Source organism: Primulina tabacum, chromosome 6 (genome assembly GCF_025594145.1).
Source record: "Primulina tabacum isolate GXHZ01 chromosome 6, ASM2559414v2, whole genome shotgun sequence".
In the NCBI taxonomy this organism is placed as follows: domain Eukaryota; kingdom Viridiplantae; phylum Streptophyta; class Magnoliopsida; order Lamiales; family Gesneriaceae; genus Primulina; species Primulina tabacum.
The window spans coordinates 7,268,083-7,286,238 of NC_134555.1; the positions used below are offsets into that span (position 1 = coordinate 7,268,083).

Below are 18,156 nucleotides of genomic sequence, written 5' to 3' on the forward strand. Positions count from 1 at the left end.
TTTTCAAATAGTAAACATTATAAAGAATTATGAATAAAGTTGGTATATCGAACCATGACAAAAAGCTTAGTTGGTACGGATCAACTCTACCGATATTCACAATAAAAAGTAATATTTTTCATGCATGACTCAAATAAGATATTTGTCTCACAAAATACGATGCGTTAGACCATCTCACAAAAATTTTTGTCTATGGTTATTCAATATGTTCGCAAAAATTTAAAAAAAATCGTAAAACACCTTATGTAAAATTAATAGCATTTAAGATCCGATGAGACAAAAAAATCTTTTACCAAATACGGTAAATGTGTGAGTTCTTATAACATAAAAATAAAATGTCTTTGATTTTTTTTATAAAAAGGATGCGTTTTTTAATATTTTTTAGAGGTTACATGTAAATTCTTCTGGCGGGCCAAGGCTCACAAATGGGCCCAGAAGCCCAATATTAACCGATAGAGCACCCGTTCCCGTTCTCCAGTTGCTTCATTCTCCAGGGCGCCAGAAAAATGTCTGCGGTCTTATCCTCCGCTTATCTGACGCATGTTTTCCCCTTGACACGGCCCATCAACGCCGCTTATTCAACCCGAGCTACACGGAACCTCGGAGCCTCAGTTTCTGTGAGCACAAGATCATCTGCTGCGCTCGATTTTAGACATCAACAGGAACTACCCTTCGTCCCTGAGGTAGGAGAAATCCTTACATTTTTCTCACCTTTCTGCATGTGGTTCTTAGAAAATTGATTATTCTTCTGAAAGAAATTGAATGGTTTATCATGTAGGTTGAGAAAGCCGTGGAGTCATTGTACTCGGAGTTTCGGGCAGTGGATAATTTGGTGGCGCGTAATACTGCGCGTGTTCTTAAGGCTTTTCAGAATGCACGAGTTGGATCACATGTGAGAATTTGTGCTTATTTGTTTGGTTGGTGCGGTTGTGTTCATTTGCTTATGCTAGTTTACTTCAAGAGAGTTTTTGGAACTCTGTAAGAATGATTTGACTACCCTCTTTGTGATACTCGAACAAAGGGCAGAAGTTTTGTTGGTAAATGTACTTTTCCTGCGCGAAATGTGCGCTGATTTTCTAGAGGTCTAGTTAGTGAAGGGAGTGGCCTTAGTACCTTACTCCTTGTGTCCAGCAGCTGATTACTTTTACTTGCACCGTTGATTGTGTAATGGAGTGTAAGTATGTCGTGGCTAGGTTGGTTAAATAATTCGAATTAAGAAACTTTGGATCCACACTTATTTCAGAGCTACTTTCTGTCTAATGAAATTTTAGACTTGGCCACAAGTCATGATCCACTCCAACCGGCAGGTCGAGGGTCATGATTTTCCTACCTTTAATCTTAAGCACGGATGCTCACGGGCTGGTTCCCGGAACTTAAGGTCCCGGTTGTAGTTCTGATTTTGATTATTCACTTGTTCTAGTTCCTATTCGACCAATAAAAATTCCTTGTCGTATATAAGAAAACTGAACACCATGAATTGCATCCCTAGAATGTCATATTGGCGATCACTTTATGCTCCAGTTCAAACAAGTGACTTCAGTAAATTACCGGACTATCAAACAGGAGTAACCTATTACAGCACATGAATGTCATGTTGGGATAGCCGTAGCAAAGACATAACTATACTTTTGTTACCTTGGCTTCTACTAAATGCAGCATTGTCGTGGATCCAAATAAATGTTATGAATTTTCATTCATATTTGTGTCTATGCCAGCATTTTGGTGGTAGCACAGGTTATGGTCATGAAGAAGCTGGAGGACGAGAAGCTCTAGATCGAGCTTTTGCAGAAATTTTTTGTGCTGAATCTGCCATTGTTCGAGCACAGGTTTTTTCAGTTGTTGCTTGCTTTATCTCTGTTTGTCTCTGACTATAATATGGTTTCTTATTTCCGTCCTTTATAACCAGTTTTTTTCAGGCACACATGCTATTACCTGTGCTTTGTTTGCTTTTCTAAGGCCAGGAGATGAGGTAATTTTATGTTTTGTTCTTGTTCTTCTCAGCTCTTTGTCCATGCCATGTTGTGCGTCAAATTTAGTTATTGATACATGTTGACTGATACTTTGTCAGCTTCTGGCAGTTGCTGGTGCTCCTTATGATACATTGGAGGAAGTTATCGGAATCAGGGACTCCAACTGCTTAGGTTCTTTAAAAGATTTTGGAATTGAATACAGAGAAGTGCCAGTGAGTTATTTAACCATATACTTTTCTTTCTCGCGAATATGTTGACATTTATTTTGCCTATATGTTATAAATCTTTCTAAATTTTTAATCAGCTTGCTGAGGATGGAGGGCTTGACTGGGATGCCCTAAAAATTGCATTGAAATCTCATACAAAATGCGCGCTCATACAGAGGTCATGCGGTTATTCATGGCGTCGAAGCTTGAGTATAGATGATATAGGAAGGGCGATAAAGATTATTAAGGTAAACATCTCAAGAACTGAGTTCATGTCATTGGTGTCGGAGACAATGTTCAATATTGATGAGATGAACGAGGAACAGGAGACCAGTGAAATTTCATCATATTTGGGCAACTAAATCTTCGAATGCTTTTTCTTCTTTTCGGTTTCTCAGTTTCCAGTTCATCTTATTTATGTGATGCTAGTTGACCTGCGTTCAAATACTTTACATGTTTATGTGCAGTTGCAGAACCCCAATTGCTTTGTCATGGTGGATAATTGTTATGGTGAATTTGTGGAGAGCTGTGAGCCTCCTATAGTGGTATGCCACATGGTCTGTGCTTTTGAGATTCCTTCTCCTCCCAAACACTCTTGAGTCTCGACTTTTGAATTGTGAAATTTGTGTTATGCTATTCATGGCTGGCAGGGCGCAGATCTAATTGCTGGAAGTTTTATCAAAAACCCTGGAGGAACAATTGTACCATGCGGAGGGTATGTTGCTGGAAGGGAAAAATGGGTAGCTGCAGCAGCTGCTCGTCTCTCTGCACCAGGTCTTGGAGTTGATTGTGGCTCTGCTCCTGGTGATATTATGCGTCTATTTTTCCAGGGTTTATTCCTTGCACCACAAATGGTTGGGGAAGCTATTAAGGTAACCATTTACCATCCTATTCGCCTTGTTTTTCATCCTTTTCTTCTGTCATATCTACCCTGCAATGATATGATATACCTCATATTAGGGAAGTTTTCTAATAGCTGAAGTCATGGCAGCTCGAGGATTCAAGGTGCAACCAAGGTGTCGGGTACCACGCCATGATGTCGTACAGGTCTATACACTATACAGTAAATTTTACCTCCCAAATGTGTACCACTATATTTTCATAAAATGTTTTGGACATATTTTCTCTTAGGACAACTACTTTGGAATTCGGATGAATGATATTTCCTTCTCAGCATTATGAATTTTATTGGGAGGGGTACGCTGTGTCATCTCCGATTCACTTGGCAGAGATCCAGGGCTTGTGTGAACTTCATCTACATCTCCATCATATTGTAACCTGTTATTCTGCTAGCTGTGGCAGAAATATCTTAAAAAATAAAATTATATGTCACTACACTGTTTTCTTTGTCAAGCCCTATTGCCTGTACTTGTAAATTGCTGCTTTGGAGAAATATATTGGGATCGTTTCGTTTAAAATTAAGTTTGATCTGTACAGCTAGTAGCTGACACTGATGGAACACATTTTCCCCGTTCTGCTTTTAGGCAGTACAACTTGGAAGCCGTAAACGCCTGCTTGCCTTCTGTGAGGCTGTGCAGAGAAGTTCTCCAGTTAGTTCATTTACCAAGCCCATAGCAGGTGCAACTCCTGGCTATGCATCTGAGGTATGCTTTAACTGAACTGATGAATACAACTGCCTCACTGCGATAAAGTGGGAAAATTATCTGTGATAGTTGATCTTTGAAGCTTTATTTCAAATCAGCCCTTGGATATTTGTTTACACTATATTCATGGCATATTGTGCGCAAGTACTAATGACGGAAACTCCTTGTCTCACTCTCTCTGATCCCCCGTTCAATTACACTATATTCATGGCATATTGTGCGCAAGTACTAATGACGGAAACTCCTTGTCTCACTCTCTCTGATCCCCCGTTCAATTCCCCTATGGCATTTTGGTGATCTGGGCCATATGACTGGTTGTTTAATTTGTAATCTTGGTCTCTTAGGGATACTCATTTTAATTTAACCAAGTTTCCGGTGTCTGTTTTTTCCTTGGTTTTATAGATAAATCAAATTCTCATTGATTCGCACAGCGATGCTTTGTCATGTTATGAATTTTCTGTTTTATAATGTATGCATTTATATTTTTTAAAAGTTCATCAGCGAGATGTGTTAGTATGTAAGTTAAACCCTCTCATGTTAAGTTGTTTAGTTATCATTCTTTTCAGTTTGTTCTTGCGTTATGAAGGTAATATTTGCGGATGGAACTTTTATTGATGGAAGTACAAGTGAACTTTCATGCGATGGACCACTCAGGGAACCTTTCACTGTTTTTTGTCAGGTGGGCAACCCATGTCTCGCTTCACCTTTTATGAATGTAATAACCATGTTATTGTCAAAAGCATATGTCGGAGAGAGATCATTTTACAGGTTATCAGCTGACGATGCTGTCTAAATTTCTTAAATAGGGTGGCAGCCATTGGACTCAGTGGGGACTAGTTCTAGGGGAGGTACTAAAATCCTTATAAAATAATCATCTTCCAGGACAAAGTCATGGTTCTTTAATGACTTCAACGGTGCTATTCGGAAAATGACCATTATGAGGGTTTTTTTACCCCTTGCGGGGTTGCTTGGGAGCTTGGCTTCGACATGGTTTCAGGGATATAGCATGTCTATCAAGGGAAATGAACTGATCGACTGGGAGAAAAAGCTCACGGTATACGAGGCTCGTCTTACATGGTTCTGGTTATTGATTTCCCCTTTTTGGTTTTATCCCCCTGTTCTTGGTTGATGTAAGGTTCTACTGTGCTGCTGTGTATGCGTCTTTTATGAGAAAAAACACGCAGTAATGCAGGCAGCCACAACGTTATTTGATTTTAATTTCTATATGATATATTATGAATGTTATTCTTTAATTGCCGCATCGGATAAGGACCGACACTTTTACTCCATCATCTCCTAACAAGAATTGTGAGTGTTTTTTTCTAAAAATATAAGGGGGTAAAAATAGACAGAATCGCCAAAATTTTGTTCTAAAAGATCATAAATTCAAAGAATGCAGAATAGCAAGCAGGTGTGGATAAAACTTTGCCTCTATCAAATCCATTCATATTTGGAAATCAATCCAACATTTCCCAATTTTCTCTGAAGCCTCAAATTATGGGATGACGGAGTGATGATTAAACGTTGCATATGATAATCTTATACTTTTGATATTGAAACATAATTCTTGTTATATTATTCATGGACAACCAAAATCAACAAATTATGAAGAATAATGGCAGACCCATGTGGGAAAATTTCAAGGGTTGGAAACAGATTTTGGCTAATATCAATACCAAAATTAAACAATACGTGTTCCATATAATCAAAATTCAACAAAAACATGCGAGATGAGTACTAAATACTAAGTAGAAAGATTCAAGAAACTATTATTAATAGCATAATCAAATCAAACTGATCGAAAGATATTGCTCAACAGAGAAATAATCGGTTAGGTTTTTACTAATTGAAAACTCGTGGAGATAGAAAAGTATAAAAAATATTTGAAACAATATTATTAATATAATTCAGGTCGGGATGAGAATCCTATCGAATGGAGACTACATGTCAGATCCCTCTCTCAACATATAGAGATACTTTTGAAGATTTTGCTAAATGTGATTGTTGATGTAATTTTTTTTCAATATTTTTTTTATTATAGATATTGAGATTCGAGATAGTTCGGGATTTCGAAGATTTTGCTAAATGTGATTGTTGATGTTATTTTTTTTCAATATTTTTTTATTATAGATATTAAACCATACAAAATTTGTTTGGTTGATCAATTTTAAAATAATATGTGGATGTTATAAATTTAGAGATATTCTGTATTAAGTTTGGCAGGGAATGTAGTAGATGTTGATCAAATATATTTTGATAAAATAAGTTAAAAATCGACACGAGATGAGTTATATATTCATTAAGAAAATGACTTTTTTTCTTGAGGAGAAAAAAAAAATTTTCTTGCCAACAAGGTGATTATGCAAAGTAATGTAATTGTATATAAAACAACAATTAATTTCAGTGGTTTTGCATAAAAATCTTGTCCAGTGGACCACGTCTATAAAATCCATTCAATTTTATCCATTTATCAAATCTTGAAGTTTAACTGTTCAACCTCCATAGCCACGCTCGACAGAGGACTGACTTTGCCATGCAAGCACTCTTACAAATTTCCATCAATTTCCCGGCTTTAAAGGCTCTACACAAACAAAATGGCTATCCAAACAAGAAACATAGCTACAAGTTGAGATTTTTACAGCCCGTTAGTTACTACACTGGTTCAAGAGTAAAGATTGAGTTTGTAACCAAAGACGGGTTCAAGACCGGAGCTTTGAGGAATAGGTTGTCATATTTTGGATCGAGCTGGAACAAAGATGGGATTTTGGTGAGGAGGGGGAGAAGGGTTGTCTTGGTGAATTTCAAAAAAAGGTTTGATGGGATTGGCGGCGGCGGCGGAAGGGGTGGAGGGGTTAATAGTGAGACTGCAAGGGTTTTGGGGAATCTTGCTTTGGCAATTCTCCTGACTTATCTTTCTATGACTGGGCAGCTGGGGTGGCTTCTGGACGCTATTGTTTCCCTCTGGGTATCTCTCTGTTTTCTTTTATATGTGATGATGATTTTTTTGTACTGTTTTGAATTGTTAGATGTATCTTTACTTTTGTCACGATTTCAGAAGTGTTCATTGTCAATCTTTGCAAGTATATATCTGGTTGTTATTAGCTACCAGACTCCAGTGTTGCACCGTGTCCTAAAATAGTAACATAATATCATGGGATTGTAAAATTCATGAGTTTTTTATGCTTATAAGTGGTCAACGTTAGTGTGATCGTATTGGCACAATTCTTTGATCGTGAACTCTCTTGTTATCGGGTGGGGTAGGGTGGTGTGGAGTGGGGGTGGGGGTTGTGTGCTCCAATGTTTGGCTTCGTGGCTGTTGTCAGTTTTGAGTTCACCTTAATGTATTGTTTTTGTAAGTATCCATTTGGGAAAAAAATGATGAGGTAATTGGCAGATGAGTGCTAATTAGCGTGCTAGCCAGCAGACACAACTCAGAAAGGCAGATTGATCCATTTGCAATCTTTAATTTTTTTTTCCCATGCAAATGCGATGCGTTAATTATCCTCTGCAAATGTATTAAGCAATCAACTTGTTTATGTAATAGTTCCATGGCAATCTAGCTAGTGATATCAGTCAAGCAAACGGGATATATTTCATGTCATGGAGGCCTTGAATTTGGTTTCCAGTTAGCATTTCTCAACATCTAGATGCATCTTGCCATGCCCATGGATTTTTTCAACAATTTGGATTAATTATTCTTAATTCAAGTACTTAATTTTTCGTTTATGCTTTGCAAAATTACTTTTTAGATGTTATGATATTCATTATTATATTACTACCAAACAATAATATCCTCTATGGCCAACCAAACAGCTCAAGTGTGAATATGTTAGTTTCTTAGGATATAAATTCTGATTTCGAGTCAAATCGTGTCCATGAATGTGAATTTTCCTTTTCTTTTTCTTATTTTTTAATTAAAAAAATAATAATAATATACTCTCCCTTTGAGCTCTTTATGTTGACATTACTGATTCCTTAGATTCAGCTTATTGCAGTGCTTGTACCAATTGTGGGCATCGGAGCCTTTCTTTGGTGGGCTGGACAAGATATAGTTCAAGGAAGCGTAAGATATCCTTAACTTTCATTGATGCTCAGTGTTTCACTTATTTCCTATGTTAGGAAACTTGATATGTCCACATTGTCTCATGAACCAATTGTACATGTTTGCCTGAGGAGATTTGGATCAAACGAGTTGTCTCCTGAATATTAAGAGAAAAAACAAGATCCTCGACTTGATTAGTTTCAGTTAAAGATCACGCTATCTCTTTCTCAGTTGTGGATAGCAGTTCCACTTTGTGTTCCAATGTAAGATTAACGGAGCACGTGTTAAAATATTCTCACATTTTTTTCAAGGACAAGTATTATTCATTTCTATATAGGAATAAGAATTGGAACACCATTTTGGACAAGAGATCTGAACTGAACAAAGGGTGCCAGAGAGGTTGTGATTGCCAATGAACTTTCTGAACTGTTTTAAAGTTAACTTTTATCAGACAAGGAAATACATTTTTTGCTTCATTTGGATTTTTATTTTCCTGCTTGTGTATCATATTACCTTTCCAAAATAAATAGTAAGATTACCTTGCAATTGTTTCTTTGGTGTGTCATCAATTGAATTTATTAAAATGCACCTACTTTTTCCATATTGAATGTGATTAGTTTACTTATAGAAACAACAACAATATTGTCTAAACAAATGCTAATAGTCAAGCATTGCATGTGCTACCAGGCTTGTAATATATTACGTCCACTTGTGTTTTTAAAACTGTATCAATTTACGAAACCGTTTTACATGCAGTGCCCAAACTGTGGAAATGAATTTCAAGTTTTCAAGTAAGATATGCTTAAACTCGTGATATTATCAAAAAATTAAGTATAATTTCCACCATTTCAATGGCTGATTTACAATTTATCTGTTGCAGATCTACTCTGAAAGATGATTTGCAGCTGTGCCCGTTTTGTAGTCAGCCATTCTCAGGTAAAGCTAAGTTCTAATGTATCCTAAGATTCGGAACGAAATCAAACCATCGAAATTATCTGTCTCAAAAGTAATATTTCTACACGCTACCCTATAAATATCTTTCAAAGGTAAAATTTGTGGGGCATAAGGTGGATCTAGCAGGATAGGTTTGAAAAGCCCCCCATCTCTTTTGTGCTAAGATGGCTTCTTGCTTATTTGTTTTTCAGTGGTGGACAATGAATTTGTGAAGGAAGCCGTGAAGTTCTCGAACCAATCGACACCGTTTGATCAAGCATTCGGCGACTTTTCTCCTCGTAAAGAAAAAGGTTTGGTCATCTCAACTCTATAACAGCAATTTATCAAGGATTTCATTTTCTTTGCAATGTCACTATGCTACTATAATTTGGACTTTTTACACGCTTTTGTGTTGATATATCTTAATCTTCTGTATAGGTAAGAAATCGTCTGTTGCTGTTGTGGATGTGGAAGCCGAAATAAGAGACGCTGATTGAGCCAAGCTTCTGCACAGGAAGACTATTGTAAATGAAACGATCTCTTACCCATAACGGCTAGTATTTTTGTTAGTAAACAGAAAGGTGAAAGCATAATGATGCCCAAGGTTGGTAATCAATCGCCCTCGTGATTTGTTTGATAGACTTTTCCGATGTGTTTCGTTGATCCGGTTTAGAGGTTGTGGAATGATGTTGTGCAGTTTTATCTCATGTCATATATTCTATTTCACAGTATTGGTGTAAATTATTCTGCAGTTGGACTCCATTGTTACTTTATTTTGTCACCGTACATTGTTGTCAACTCACAGAATCATGTTGGAATTTGATAATACCCCAAGAAGTCGAACCCAAAGTTCTGCAAGGAGATAAAGGCCGTGAGGTGCAGCAAACTTAGAAGGCCTTTAATCAACATGGAAGGTATTTCAAATATTATGTACTGGTATATGGGAAAACAAAAATGAATTTTGTAAGATTGAGTGTTTGTATGGTTAGAAATTCTGTTGAAATACATATGGAATGAGTAAATCTGTCGTTAAATGGTCTCACGGATTTATATTTTTGAGACGAGTCGATTTAAATCTATAATTATAATGAAAAATAATATTTTTGACATAAAAAAATAATTTTTTTTCAGTTGTGTTGGAGATTTGTGTCATTATCACAGTTTTTGTGTAAAGGATAAATTAAGTGATGCCACCCAATGTATCCAATTCAAAAGAGTAGCTCAATAAGTGAGGTAATCACTGGAAGATTAATTTCTTTTTTCTCATAAATAAATTTTAATATAAAAAAATCAAGATATCCGATTATGTAAATTAAATAATTTATGTGTGGTTGAAATGGTATCCTCTTGACAGCAACAAAAAGGCTACCTATCCACGACTACGGACTCTCGCCGCTAGATAATCTTCATTATTGCACCAACTAATATTCACGTTTTTTTATTAGAATTCTGATATCAATTATAAGACCGATCGCTTGTCATTTTATCAAAAACTATAGCTAGTAGTAATGGTGCAACTCAAATCTTTTAATCATACAACAGCTCAAGCACCACGATTCGATCGTTATATCAAATAAGGACAATTATGACACCCAACTTATCTCTTTTTTTAAAAAAAATAAATAAATAAAAATCGAGAGAACTATTTTTTTAATGAACATATTAAATGTGGGACATATGATCAGGATAAAAAAAATGAAAAATGAAAAAATTCACATTTAAATCAAAAACAGTTATTATACCCTATTTAGTGGTAATAAAATAGTAGAGATAAAATATAAATTCAAATGTCTTTATAAATGTTTGAGTTGGTGGATTACGTGAATGTTTGACAGTCAAGTGATGTCATGTATCATGCACCATATGCTGCACATGGTTGTAGAGGATCTCACTTGGATGCTTCTGGAAGTTACGAGAATAATCTTCTGTTGTAACAGATTAGTTTTATCTTCTATTTTCTTAACTCTTTTATTAACATCAATTGTACATATAAAAGACTCTTGTATTCATTCAAGGAAATATACGGAAGATTTAATATTTCCCACAACTCATCTTCTTCCCTTTTCATAACTTGGTATCAGAACCATATCAATGGCGGAAACTACTTCGACTCCTGGGTCTAGCACCACCACATTTGCCAATTTATCAGCTAACTTTACGATGATAAACCCAGCTAATCAGATTAATTCCGTCAAGCTCAATGACGAGAATTATCTGCTCTGGAATCTTCAAGTTCTAGCTGGTATCCGAGGTCTGGGTCTCGAGCTTTTTATTGATGAATCGTCATCTGTCCCACCCAAAACGATTCTCAGTGAAGAATTTGTGGAAGGTTTGAATCCATTATATGTTTCCTGGAATCGACAGGATCAACTTCTATTTTCTTTTCTATTGGCATCCATGACTGAAGGAATCCAATGTCAAATGATTGGGGCTGCCATACATCAGCTCAGATCTGGAAAAGAATTTCCACATTATTGCCACCAGATCCAAAGCCCGTATAATGCAATATAAGCTTCAATTGCAGACTCTAAAGAAGGGTAATCTAAGCATGAAGGATTACCTTGGCAAAATGAAGGGCGTTGTGGATACTTTGGCAGCATGTGGTCATTCAATATCTGAAGATGATCATATTCTCTACATTCTTGGTGGAGTAGGGATGGAATACGACTCTGTTGTCGTACATGTGACCTCTAGGATTGATACACTATCATCCTCCGAAGTGGGAGCTCTGCTACTCTCACATGAAGGCCACATTGAGTCTTACACAGTCAATGTGGAAGGTACGGCACCCACAGTCAATTACACTACTGCAACTCAATCAAAGGATCACAATAATCCACAAGGACAAACTAATCGAAGAGGTCGTGGTTATGGTCGACCTTATCGTGGTGAAAGGAAGGGCTGGTCTGGAAATACCAACAACCGTCCTACCTGTCAAATATGTGGCTACACTGGTCATGTAGCTGAAAAATGCTACTACCGGTTCGACAAAGACTTTGTTCCATCACAGCGGAAGCAAGGATCTGGCTCTATCAATTTCTCTCATGCTCGTAATATGTCCGATCAAAGAGCTACTACTGCAGGGATAATGACACAATCAGAGATAGTTCCTGATGAACGGTGGTTCCTAGACTCCGGTGCCTCGCATCATGTCACAAATGATCTCTCTAATTTATCTCTTGGAGATGCTTATAATGGAGGAGGTAAAGTTCACATGGGCGATGGAACAGGTTTGCCTATCACTCACATTGGAAACTCTCAATTCTTATCTACTTCATCATCTCGTGTTCTTCGTTTAAATCAACTTCTTCATGTCCCACACATTACCAAAAATTTACCTAGTGTTAGTAAATTTGCTACAGACAATGATGTCTTTTTTGAATTTCACCCAACCTTTTGTACTGTGAAGGATCGATCAACCAGGCAAATCATCCTCAAAGGCATGTTGCATGAGGGACTATATCGATTCTCGATGGGAAAATCAGTTCCTCCCTCATCTCCTACAACTGTTTGCTTAACAGCCCAACCTCTTTCAACACACTCCTCCTCCAGTCAAGTGCTCCAGGCTCTTCCTAAAGTGGCATCGTCCACTCTTAACCACTGGCACAATATACTAGGACACGCTAACTTAGCTACTGTCAAGAACATCTTACATTATTGTAATGTTTCTCTTTCAAGAAATGACAATTTTAGTTTCTGTTCCTCATGTGAACTTGGTAAAAATCATCGGCTATTATTTCATTCCTCTCATACAAGTTACACCAAACCATTACAATTGATTTACTCTGATGTATGGGGACCGGCCCACACTATGTCTACCAATGGCTATCGATACTATCTCAGCTTTGTTGATGCATATAGTAGATTTACATGGATCTTTTTCCTCAAAGCAAAGTCTAAAGTATTCCAAATTTTTCATCAATTCAAAACTCAAGTTGAACTTCAATTTGACACAAAAATCAAAGCACTACAAACTGACTGGGGAGGGGAGTTTAGACCTCTAGTTTCCTTCTTTCAACAATGTGGCATTGTTCATCGTCGTACTTGTCCTCACACCTCCGAACAAAATGGATTCGTTGAACGAAAACACTGGCACATTGTTGACATGGGTCTTTCTCTTCTTGCCCATGCTCACATGCCTATCAAATTTTGGGATGATGCCTTCGCAACTGCCGTTTACCTTATTAATCGTCTTCCTACCACTGCCACGCATGGGGCAGTCCCTCTTACAAGACTAACAAACACTGCTCCAGACTATTCTCTTCTTCGAATTTTTGGGTGTCAATGTTTCCTATATCTTCGGCCATACAACTCTCATAAACTAGAATTTAGATCTCAATCATGCACGTTTTTGGGATATAGTATTCATCATAAGGGATATAAGTGTTTAAGTGATGATGGTCGTATATACATCTCCCGACATGTCAAATTTGATGAATTTTCGTTTCCTTTTGCACAAAATAAATCTTTCCCCACTACCAATACCAATCCCTCTTCTCCTATTTTATTCATTCCTTCTATCTCCCAACCATGTTTACCATCCCTCTCTCAATCTTCTGTTGAGCCTATACATCATGATATTGTAGCCTCGGAGTCACCTCCTACTCCTGCTCCTACATCCTCTGACTTTGTTGCTTCTCGGCAACCTGAACCAACTCCTGTGAATGTCCATCCCATGCTTACTCGATCTAAAGATGGTATATATAAGCCCAAAGTTTATGCTTCACAGCTTCTTCATGTTCATGAGCCTACCTCTCTGAAGGAAGCTCTTTCACATTCTGAGTGGCGTCGGGCTATGCAGTCTGAGTATGATGCCTTGATCCAAAATCAAACATGGACTTTGGTTCCTGCTCCTGTCGATGCCTCAATTATTGGCTGCAAGTGGGTTTTTAAAATAAAAACTCAAGCTGAATATCGTAGCTTAGCAAATGCCACTTCAGAATTGGTCTGGCTTCAGTCTTTGCTCACTGAGTTACGTATTCCACCATTTCAATCTCCTGTCTTATGGTGTGACAACCTCAGCACCATCTCTTTGAGTGCAAATCCAGTGTTACACTCCAAATCTAAACATATCGAGCTGGATCTTTATTTTGTAAGAGAAAATGTTCTCTCTAAAACTCTATGTGTCCAACATGTTCCCTCGATTGATCAAGCAGCCGATATTTTAACTAAACCGTTATCCTCCGCTGCCTTTCATCGATTAAGACTCAAGCTCTGCCTTGGTTTAAATCCCCAGCTGAGCTTGCGGGGGGAAGTCAAGTGATGTCATGCATCATGCACCATATGTTGCACATGGTTGTAGAGGATATCACTTGGATGCTTCTGGAAGTTAGGAGAATACTCTTCTGTTGTAACAGATTAGTTTTATCTTCTATTTTCTTAATTCTTTTATTAACATCAATTGTACATATAAAAGACTCTTGTATTCATTCAAGGAAATATACGGAAGATTTAATATTTCCCACAACTCATCTTCTTCCTTTTTCATAACTTTGACCAACGTTATATATTTTATTTACTTTACAAACAATTTATCGCAATATCCGATTATACATGATTTTTTAATGTGATTTACAGAATGATTTTTACGTTAATACATTAGCCCAATTAAACATTAATGTATTCTAAAGACTAAAAGTAACCTTTGGAAATTGCAGCAGCTGATATGTCATCTTTGAAAGAGAATATTGGCCCAGCAACACTCGTTGATACTAAGACCCAATCCACTTCTTACATTGGAGATCTTTTCAAAGATTCACCTTCAATCACATCAACTTCCATGGAAACACCTGGAAAAAGATGCAAAATGTGATATTTTCTCTCTCTTTGATAAGGTATGTTTTGAGTAAAAGAGTGTCTGCTGTCCCATGATTTTTTTTTTAGGTTTCATGGTGACTGTATTTCAATTGCTGCTTGTCCCATGATTCAGAATCCAAGTCAATACCATTTTCTCTTATGCAGTCTAATATGGTTTCACCATTTTGTGTCCACCACCAACTCTCCTTGCTAGCTCAACAACAGTCTCTTCTAATGGCTGCCGCAGTGAATGGTTCAGGTGGAATGCAGAAAGTTCCTGCCAATGCACAACAAAGGCCAAATGGCACCACCTTGTCTAATCAAGGTTGGCCAAACATTGGCTACCAGTTCCCTGGAATGGTGATGTCTGCGTCTGGAAAAGTTGATTTAGAGAGACACATGCATGTGGAATAATGCTTTATGTAGTTCTGTTCATGGAAGAAAATCTGAAAGAATATTTGTTCTTAGTTTCTTGTATTTTGCTCCTTGGACAGATTGGGAACATGGGGGCAACTCATCCAGTTGGGAACTCTTTTGCTCTGTCAATGTCTAGGTATGCATGTTTAAGTGTTTGATGTAGTTGATGTTATTTTGAACTTCTTGGCATGTGGATCTATGTGCTAATGGAGAAACTCCCGACACTTTTTTTCTTTCATTTTGTTTGATATAAGTTGCTGATTATTGCGATAGGCGTTAGATATGCTTCATCATCTCATTTCTTTAATCAAGAAACAACATCCTAATAAAGAATTTTACTCCAACCTTTGACATTTGTCAGAGACTTTTACCAGAAATAAAAACAATAAACATGTTCTTTTAGTATTTTGATAGATGTGAAAGACACACTGATGTAATCTCGCTGAAATGGGTGAGCCGGGTTAGGAGTTCCAACAGATCAAATCAACAAATTATAGTGTTTGGGAATTTTGAGTGAAGATAATGGCTGTGATAGCACCTGCAAACAATGAAAAGAACTCGTGAATGGGCGTCGGATGGGTGTCCGGTGTGGCCACTCCGATGCTAAAGTCAGCAGGTTTTCAGATGAAAACAAACAATATTTTGAGAGAAAATATGTAAGTGCTTTAGAGTTCAAAGATTTCAGAATCATTAAATGACATTAATACCTGCTATTTATAGTAGAAAATGGAATAGGTATCTCGATTCTCGTGCCACCTACTAAGTATGGTAAATCGGTTGCCCATACTAGCTTCTGATGACTTCTAGGACACTCCAAGTGCAAGTAGTTCTGACAGATTAGACGACCTGTATCAATCATACTCGAGTGTGGTGCAATTCTCGAGGTGGCCTGGGTGGTTGGTGGAGAGCCCGGGCTTATGATGTTTGCCCGGGAAGAGCCGTAGTGCTCGGGAATAGAAGATTTGCCCGGGTCTTCAGGAAAATAACTGGCACATTGGCTATGATCTAGGCTATCCAAGTAACAAACTGGGTTAATGATGACCCGGATCCTTACGGGGGTATCACCACCCATCCCTAAAATAGTCGGGCTAGAGCTTGACTCGCTGTCCCGATCAGTCATACTTGTACTTTTGTTGAAACATAATTTCAGCATGTGTAAGAGCATCGGGGGCTTCAAATATCCCATAGATGAAATAGGATACTGGGGTCTGATACAACCCGGGTTTTGAATAAGACGCCGGGACCTCATATCTTTCGGGCTTAATAAATAGTGCCGAGGCCTCATATCTCTCGGGCTTTGAATGTAATGTCGTTTAGTATTCTCGGGTAGTCCAAAGGATGTCATTATAACTCATGCTTTAACATTTATACCGTCGAAAAATCATTTCATATTCCAAGGCAATAATGAGCTTGTCTCCTCGATATCCGTACACGTCCTTTCATCTTCCTGCACAAATTTCTAGAAACAATCCTGATCGTTCGATCTGGTTTAGATCAACGGTAGAGATTGATTCCTTCCCCTTATATATAGTAACCCTCCTATTTTTCAAAAATCATTTTCAAATTCAAACTCTCGGCGAAGCCCTTGCAAAATTTTTCCTCGAAGCTCTTCTGCGCGAAACACTCAACTCCGAAGATCTTCCACCGTCTTTTCTCAAAAACTTGTAAGTTTTTCTCCTTCGAATTATGTCTAATTCTACTTCTTCAACCTAAGGAGCCAATGCGCGAGGCTCGCCTAGTGACGAGTCCACCGCGCTGCGCTCTGATTCCACTCCGTCTCCCCCTCGTCGCTCTATTACCAAGCCTTCTAAAAAACCCTCAGCCCACCAAACCAAACTAACTTTTTCAAAACTTTCTTCTTCTAGCCATCCCCGAGCTCCTGCAAAGTGCAAGGGTAAAGGCAAAGCTCGGGCCTTGAGCCCTCCTCCAATCGAGACCCCGGGTGTTCCTTAGTTTTCCTCTTTGAGCAGCACTTTGCGCTCTGGGGCAGACGAGGAGCTCCGGGTTCTGGGGTCTATCCTTTCTAATCTTTCCATTCTAATTCCCGGTCCCTCTGATCGGGCATATCACCCTTCCCCCGGATACACCACCTTCTTCCGGGACCAGGTTAGAAATGGTATCCGATTTCCCCTCCCTTCTTTTTATATCGATGTTGCCAAGTTTTTTGGCGTGCCTGTCAATCAACTTCACCCCAATTCTTTCAGGATCATGGCCTCGGCCTATGTCCCTTTCAAAATGAACAATCTTCTCATCACCCCCCTCATTCTTCATTATTACTTCTCTTGCCGGCTCGGGGATAATGCATTTTCCCCGACTGCCCGGCTAAACTCCCGATTCCTTGATGACATCCCTTCATCTCAAAAGGGATAGAAAGGAAGATTTTTTTATATCCAACTCCCGGGTCCTCTTCCCTGTCTAACCGGGTTTCTCCCTTCCCTTCCCCAACAACCTGCCCTTCCCCAATCCTACAAATTTGATGAGCATTTTCTGGTGAGTCAAACATTGGTGGAGGGGCGTAAGTACTCCTCTTCAGCCCTCATCTCGGACGAAAATTTAGTGGCTTATGGGTGGAGTTCCCGGGCTGAGGACCCCTTGGACCGGGTGATTGACGAGGTGGCGGGCTCGGGCCCTCAACCTGGTACATCCTTTCTCTACTCTGTCTCTTTATTCCCTTATCTTGCTCATTTTAATTTGTCATAACCATGTCTCTTCTTTATGCAGATAACTCCGAGATGCATGCAGCTTTTGCCAGAAAGCGGGCAGCTGAAAAGGCGGCTCAGGAGAAGAAAATGGCAGCTCGCCGAGCAGCTACTGAAGAAGAGAGGAGGCAGGCCGAGAAGGAGGCGACCTCGAGAGTGGAAGTTTCCCGGGACAACACTCCCCGGGATCAAGAAAGGCTCGGGCCTCGGGTGGTGACCGAGACGCTGGAGGAGGCCGAGGATCTCTTTTCTCTTATTCAAAGGAAAAGAAGAGCTGTCACCTCCCCCGAGCTGATCGTTCTTGAAGGCGGCCAGGGCACTTCCCGGTCAGGTCAATCAACCCCCCGTCACCAACAACCCTCAGGTGAACCCGGCCAAGAGCTCCCTCAAACAGATCAGCCTACCCAGGCTAACATTTTTTTTGAATGGGCTACTGCTACTGGTGTTAAGTGCCTCAAGCATATACTCAGCCCTGCTGAGGCGGTAATC

At 38.7% G+C, this 18,156-nt stretch overlaps 2 protein-coding genes and 1 long non-coding RNA gene across 10 annotated transcripts; all 3 read left to right on the forward strand.

The window, feature by feature from the left end:
* The first annotated feature begins 454 nt into the window (after positions 1–454).
* Positions 455–5,013, forward strand: LOC142549063 (uncharacterized). 6 transcript variants are annotated; one of them, XR_012821047.1, is made up of 12 exons: positions 456–683; positions 779–892; positions 1,716–1,826; positions 1,907–1,969; positions 2,069–2,182; positions 2,275–2,424; positions 2,644–2,721; positions 2,827–3,048; positions 3,137–3,223; positions 3,614–3,780; positions 4,367–4,459; positions 4,587–5,013. XR_012821047.1 is itself a non-coding variant. In XM_075657810.1 (12 exons), the coding sequence occupies exons 1-12, from the start codon at positions 507–509 to the stop codon at positions 4,644–4,646; spliced, it is 1,389 nt and encodes a 462-aa protein (XP_075513925.1). In that variant the 5' UTR covers positions 457–506; the 3' UTR covers positions 4,647–5,013. The 6 variants fall into 6 exon arrangements, 3 of the variants coding, with proteins under 3 accessions (XP_075513928.1, XP_075513927.1, XP_075513925.1); XR_012821048.1 differs by having other exon boundaries at positions 3,153–3,223; positions 3,661–3,780; XR_012821049.1 differs by having other exon boundaries at positions 3,168–3,223; positions 3,661–3,780.
* A 1,217-nt stretch (positions 5,014–6,230) lies between these two features.
* Positions 6,231–9,805, forward strand: LOC142549064 (uncharacterized). 2 transcript variants are annotated; one of them, XR_012821050.1, is made up of 7 exons: positions 6,231–6,745; positions 7,766–7,843; positions 8,579–8,613; positions 8,703–8,758; positions 8,968–9,066; positions 9,194–9,359; positions 9,561–9,805. XR_012821050.1 is itself a non-coding variant. In XM_075657814.1 (6 exons), exons 1-6 carry the CDS (start codon positions 6,314–6,316, stop codon positions 9,250–9,252), a joined length of 759 nt encoding a protein of 252 aa, XP_075513929.1. In that variant the 5' UTR covers positions 6,232–6,313; the 3' UTR covers positions 9,253–9,805. The 2 variants fall into 2 exon arrangements, 1 of the variants encoding a protein (XP_075513929.1); XM_075657814.1 differs by having other exon boundaries at positions 6,232–6,745; positions 9,194–9,805.
* Positions 9,806–14,385: 4,580 nt separating this feature from the next.
* Positions 14,386–15,365, forward strand: LOC142548047 (uncharacterized). Of its 2 annotated transcripts, none has more exons than XR_012820849.1 (3): positions 14,386–14,589; positions 14,639–14,956; positions 15,046–15,365. It is a non-coding gene; the product is annotated as an uncharacterized LOC142548047 (long non-coding RNA). The 2 variants fall into 2 exon arrangements; XR_012820850.1 differs by having other exon boundaries at positions 14,717–14,956; positions 15,046–15,364.
* Positions 15,366–18,156: the final 2,791 nt, after the last annotated feature.

Coding starts and splice junctions, on each gene's coding strand:
- LOC142549064 (XM_075657814.1), top strand. CDS start 6,314: ATGCAAGCACTCTTACAAATTTCCATCAATTTCCCGGCTTTAAAGGCT. Junction 6,746..7,765: donor ACGCTATTGTTTCCCTCTGG/GTATCTCTCTGT, acceptor CCTTAGATTCAG/CTTATTGCAGTGCTTGTACC. Junction 8,759..8,967: donor TTGTAGTCAGCCATTCTCAG/GTAAAGCTAAGT, acceptor TTTGTTTTTCAG/TGGTGGACAATGAATTTGTG.
- LOC142549063 (XM_075657810.1), top strand. CDS start 507: ATGTCTGCGGTCTTATCCTCCGCTTATCTGACGCATGTTTTCCCCTTG. Junction 1,827..1,906: donor CTGCCATTGTTCGAGCACAG/GTTTTTTCAGTT, acceptor CTTTATAACCAG/TTTTTTTCAGGCACACATGC. Junction 2,722..2,826: donor GCTGTGAGCCTCCTATAGTG/GTATGCCACATG, acceptor CATGGCTGGCAG/GGCGCAGATCTAATTGCTGG.